The sequence below is a fragment of the Plodia interpunctella genome, chromosome 24 (assembly GCF_027563975.2).
Source record: "Plodia interpunctella isolate USDA-ARS_2022_Savannah chromosome 24, ilPloInte3.2, whole genome shotgun sequence".
NCBI classification, from domain to species: Eukaryota; Metazoa; Arthropoda; class Insecta; order Lepidoptera; family Pyralidae; genus Plodia; species Plodia interpunctella.
This window is the reverse complement of record NC_071317.1, coordinates 5,551,222-5,557,221: the sequence shown is the minus strand read 5'-3', so window position 1 is coordinate 5,557,221 and position 6,000 is coordinate 5,551,222. Positions and strand designations below refer to the sequence as shown.

General features: G+C 35.7%; 1 protein-coding gene across 1 annotated transcript in view; it reads right to left on the bottom strand.

Moving 5' to 3' along the window:
* Window positions 1–2,273: 2,273 nt before the first annotated feature.
* Window positions 2,274–6,000, bottom strand: part of LOC128680512 (thyrotropin-releasing hormone receptor-like) — a 71,055-nt gene continuing 67,328 nt past the window's right edge. The window contains exon 4 of the mRNA XM_053763717.2: window positions 2,274–4,171. Within this exon, the coding sequence (XP_053619692.1) occupies window positions 3,148–4,171 (1,024 nt within the window). The 3' untranslated portion in view covers window positions 2,274–3,147. The remainder of the gene's footprint in view (window positions 4,172–6,000) is intronic.

Genomic DNA, 6,000 nt, shown 5'->3' with positions numbered 1-6,000 from the left:
GTTATAACTGTTAATCATCATCCGTATATATAAATGCGAAAGTTTAAGTTTACTGTTAACTGTTTGTTACTCAATAAGGCAAAATCTTCTGAGCAGATTTCGATGAAATTTGGTACACAGCTAGAATGTATCCTGTAATAGGTATAGGTTATCCTAAATTTCCAACGAGAGCGAAGACCTGAGGCAGAGCTAGTTACAAAACATGTTTAAGTTTGACGATATGATTTTTCAGCGATAATTAATCTGTGAAGCTTTTCATCCCTTGGGCGTGTGGTTTCCGCCTTATAATTGGGCCACTCCACATCCTCTTTGGGATGTCGTCTACAAAGCAATTAAGGGATACAAAGCCTTAACAGCTGATAGCCAACGACAGTTTTCCCAGATAGGGTTGACGTCAGGCCTATTATCGAGTTTATTGTTTTAAACCCGGCGTTCGAAGACCGGGGTCTACCCGGGCTTCAGACGTCACAGCCGAGAATGACACCCGGAATACAAGAGGATAAGAAGAAAATATTATTTAGCTCTAACACTAAACCAAACACTACAATTTAACATTTTAATACAATCGTATGATACCTATAATAAAGAATTTATTATTGATTCCAGTACCTACCTTTTTATGTCGGGGTTAAGTTTGGATGTCCGGTCTATCGGACCACGGAAAAATACGTGCACACGTGTGCACAGTTTGAAACATTAATATTTTTATGTTGGCCACTACAAAAGTGAAAGTGCTAAAGCTTGTACTAATTATATATTTGATTTTGTTTAAAATATTTAGGTACTGGACTACCATCTTTTCCGTGTTCCTAAAAAAGTTACACTTTACATATTGCTTTTTATGAGACAGCCGGTCTTTTAGTAGCGTATTTGCATTTGCCAAATATGCCAATATTGCCAATTTATGGGTCCAGTTTGTGAACAGTGTTATTTTCTTGCTAAGGAAATATCTTGAGATATTAAAAAATTGAGCTGAGGCACTGGATGGTGAGATAATAAAATATTTGAGTAAGATTTTAGATATTAGTTATTTGTGGATTTTGTCTACACAACATTATATTATTTTTATTTATATTATATATATTATATATGGGGTTTATTTTTCTTTTTTTAGGACAAATCACACAGATTGAGCTAGAGCTAGCCCCAAAGTAAGTTCGAGACTTGTGTTATGGGATACTAACTCAACGATACTATATTTTATAATAAATACATATATAGATAAACATCCAAGACCCGGATCAATCAGGAAAGATAATTTTCCATCATGACCCGACCGGGGATCGAACCCAGGATCTCTCGGTTCAGTGGCAAGAACTTTACCACTGCGACACCTAAGTCGTCAAAAAATATTTACACGGACCATCGTCAATAGAAGTTATATGATGGTATTAAAAGCATGAGATACTGAAGAGGTAGTGAGAAATTTCCGAGTTAGACGGCAAGTATTTAATACAACTGCCTTCTGCAAGAGATGAAAATATCCCCTATTTTCGTGGGCTTTCATGCATCTAAACTTTGATACAAACTCCTAGGCACAACACCAGTCGCTTAAATGATGATTGGGACTATGTGTAATTTATTATTATTATTGTTTGCGAATGGTTTTATTACCATACAACACAAACTAGGACTAAAAATCGAGAGGCAAGGCATCAATCTATTTTTGGACAAAATTTTCGGCTCCGTGGATCCTGACAATGCCGCCTTCAAAAGAATATAATATATTATTTACATGACTGTACCACTGTACTGTGCTAAGCACCAATTAATCTGTTCAATTTACTTTTTTTTTTAATGCTTAACAAAATTGAATATATTCCGATTGGCACTTTTTAGGTATAAAAATATCTATTATACCTACCAAATAATATCCAATTATTTCACTAATCAGTCTTTATTAAAATATAGGTTGAGGCTTCTCTCGACAACTCAAAAACCTCCATTTTGAGTAAAACTACAGACGCGTGACTGTCTTTAGTCAATATGGAGTGCATGGTAGAGTTGAGATTATCTGGTGAAAAAGACCCGAAATTGAGAAGGTGAGCAGGAGCAGCTCGGCTTCCGCTGGTGACTCGGAGGGCACCGAAGCAGGAGGGGGTCCAGGAACTAGGCCTCGGCACGAAACTCTGAAGTGTCCGGTGTGTGTGGATGTAGGGTATGTGAATAGATCACCTAGTAAACTTAATCCCAAATTTGCCGCGACGAAATAAAAGATAAATTTCAAAAAAAACTTTTATTATGTACTTTGCACATAAATAATAGTCATTAAGAACAATATTCTTATTTAATACGTTATTTTATATAAATTAATAAATTATACAAAATAAATGCTTCCACAGTTAATAGTTAAGTAAAACAGACAGTTGATAGAAAGTTTAACAAATTAGTTATTAAAGACGTATTACACATTTGTTCTACACTGGCCTTTATTCGATATTTTTTTAAAGATTTTAAAGCAATTTGGCTCTTAAGGCGCTTTGTACCCACGTGATTATGTTACTCTAAAAAAGAATTTTCACCACCAAAATCCTTTTAGTCAATTGTGACTACATTGTATTATTAGAAAACTATAAGGGTTTGTTGCACCATCAACTTTGACGTTAACTTTAACGTGCGCAGAAAAACGCAAAGGCCACTTTGTCGCCATTTTGTCTAAATGTCAGCGGCGCACCGCTTAACATCAACTATACTATTTGACGTTGTGCATTGTGATTGTGCAATTCACCTTAAAGTCTTCGTAATGAAATTCTTTATCTAATGTGGCATATGTAATCTATTGATTTTTTTTTTCGACGAAATAAAAGCAATTTAATGTTGTCACTAATGTGCGGATTCATGGCGCCTTGATTTATTCAGTTACAAAAAACAGTGCAGTGCAAACATTTGAATCGACTTTTTTCCCATCTCATAAATTAGAACTTAAATACTTTAAATGCGATAGCTAAGTTTTTTTTATTGTATTTCAATTGTTATCTTCAGAATCGTATCTAAAATTAATATTGGCAGTATTTTGTATAGATCATTATCAAATGAAAATTCAACATTATTCAAAATTCAAACTTACGATAACATTATGTTTCACATAACTTCTATATTTATTAATATATATATATATAAATAAGTTTATATTAAAATTTCAGTTCATTACACAAAACTTTCCTTACTGCTGAAGTCGTATACAAAAATTTTCTCCTTATCTTGATTTGGTACACAGACAAATTTGTTTCTCCCTTCATTCTCACTAACATCCAACGTTATAGAATAAACATTATTAGTTTTTACATCTAAATTTAATATTTGCAGTTGCTTATTGTTCTCTGTGGCAGTGGTATTAGATACATCATCTGTTGGATGAATTTCTACATCTAAATTGTCGTTATCGTTAAGTTCATTCATTGCAGCAATGATTTTCATGCTATTTCTTCTTGTATTTTCTACGCTTATGATCTCACTTACTTTCATTGGCTGTATATTGGCTACATCTTTAAGTTTTTTACTATCGCGAATAACAATGTTCTTTTGAGACGAGGCTCTGTTGCTGTAACGTCTCCAAAAAGAATCAGAGTTTTGTTGACTGCTTGAAAAGCCGGTAGATGTCGTTGTATTAAACGTGTCCCTCCTTTGCATATTAACCCTCAAATTCCTGCCACATCTCATCAGCTTATTAATTTTCAACAATTTGATGAACCCCTCTCTAAATTTTGACGACATCAAGTTATATAAAATAGGATTGATCGCCGAATTCAAATAAAGCATGACTCTACAAAAATACAAAAGTATATAATAACCATCTAGACCTAACGACATTATTGTCTCTGGCGGGAATACAATGATCCATAAAGTTAACGCTTTGAACGGTAATAGACATACGAAGAATGATAGAACAACAGTGCCGAGCATCAAAATGACTTGTTTTCTATAGCGGATGACGTTGCCACTGTTATTTGTGTTTTTGGTGTTTTGGGCTATGATGGCGGGATTCTCCATTAGGTTTTTGGCAATGACGCTGTAGAGGACGAGCAGGACGCCAAGCGGCACAATGAAGAAGACAGCAATAGTGAGGATGAAGAACAGAGCCGACCAGAAGGTGTCGGCTTGGGTCAGACAGACGGGTATTTTGGTGTCGCCGTAGTCTTCGTAGGTGAACGTCGCGACGGCAAGAATGGGGCTGTGAAAGAAAACACATTGTTATGATTCCACTAATATTAGTTATAAGTGCAAAAGTCTGGATGTACGTGAGAGCATATTGGAGTATGTTTGTTACTCAATCACGCTGAATCTACTGAAAGGATTTCAACTTGAGTTCTTTTTATCCCATGATTTCCACGGGTGCGAAGCCCCGGAGCGCAGTTAGTTTGTAGTAGTAAATTTTATGCCATTCTAAATATTGATTTATGATTTTATTAATACCCACGCGATATTTTTGTGCAATGCAAATTTGTGTGGTCAAAATGTCACACTTGAAAAAACGGGTTAGAAGCTTTAAGACTACGTCTCACGACGATGTAGACCACCCAAATATATTTGTATTATTTCTGTGGTGTCCCATCCCATCCAATAATAAAGTGAATAAACCAGTTTTATTTACATATAGAGCGTAATAATCAAACCGATAAGCCCCTAGGCACATATATACAAAATATTTCTGAGAAGAAATTAATATTTATCTAGAAGTAACGACATAGTAAATATACAATATAAGTAAGATCTGCCTCGAAGATTTACAGAGAAAATCCTTAGAAGGTGAAGTTCCATTACGAGCGTACTGTAGCGTGGCTAAATGTGTTGGTATTTAGGATATAATTTTTATTAGCCTCCACTATATTTTCTTACACATGAAGACGTGAAAGAGCCAATTTGTTCACATCTTCATTTTATAACCGGCCATCATCTTTTCAATTGCTATTGTAGCTATCATCTGCCAAGTTTCTGTGGCTCTTAGTGTCACTGTGTCGACGGCAGTTCAGAAATGAGCGACATTGTGTCGACGGCAGACCAACTGCACACGTTGACACGCGCGACGCCTGCCGTTGACGCGTCTCCGACAGCAGTTGACAGACCGCGAACCTTATGTAATTCAAACCCAACCAACAACCATACCAACGCGTATAGCAAGCGTGTTTTTGGCCATCGACTGCTATAGTATAAGGGCTCATAAGCATTGTATGTTCACAAAATGGATTACAATAGGCTGGTGTCTATAAAGTGAAAAAAAATGCCAAAATGCCTACAAATGTTTAAGAGGACATCCAAAAATTTAGAGAATTGTGTGCTGTACAGAATTGGAAATACCTGGAGGTCCTGGATCGATTCGTTCGGGTACTATTCGGGTAATATTAGTACTTGTCATTATAGATGTTTGTCTGCGGTTCTACGTCTGTTGTGTCCATTTGGACACTCAATACAAGTCAATGCTTAGTTGAGTATGAGTATTTATTAAGTATGAGTGTTTCTATGTTTTTGTCCATCGGATCCGCGACACTATCCGTTGAGTGTTCTCCATTTATTTGTCACAAACTCAGCAAGTTTTCTAGTAGAATTCTAATGTCATTGAACCCTTGGCTCAATAGTTATGTACTATTTAGCTGACATTTTCGTGTTGAACAGCAGTGCAAGACTAGAATGCAAAATGTACTTTCGAATATTGAAATAGTCTTTGTTTAGATTATGATCTTCTTTGATCTACTTTTACCGACTCACGCGATGAATGTTGTATCGTAAAAGTGCACTCTGTCATTTTTAGATTTATGACATTTTCTCAGGTTGGTTGCCTGGTTAAAAAGTAAACTTTATAATATTCACATAATAACACTTCCTTACTGACTTATTGTAGAGGTGAACATGCGAGAATTTGCATGTGTTCTTCAATTCTACTCAACGGATTTTGACGAAATTCGGTATACGAGTAGAATACAATCAACACCACTACATAGGGTACTTTTATTCCTAAATTATCACAGGAGCGAAGCCCCGGGGCGTAGCTAGTTGTAAATAACT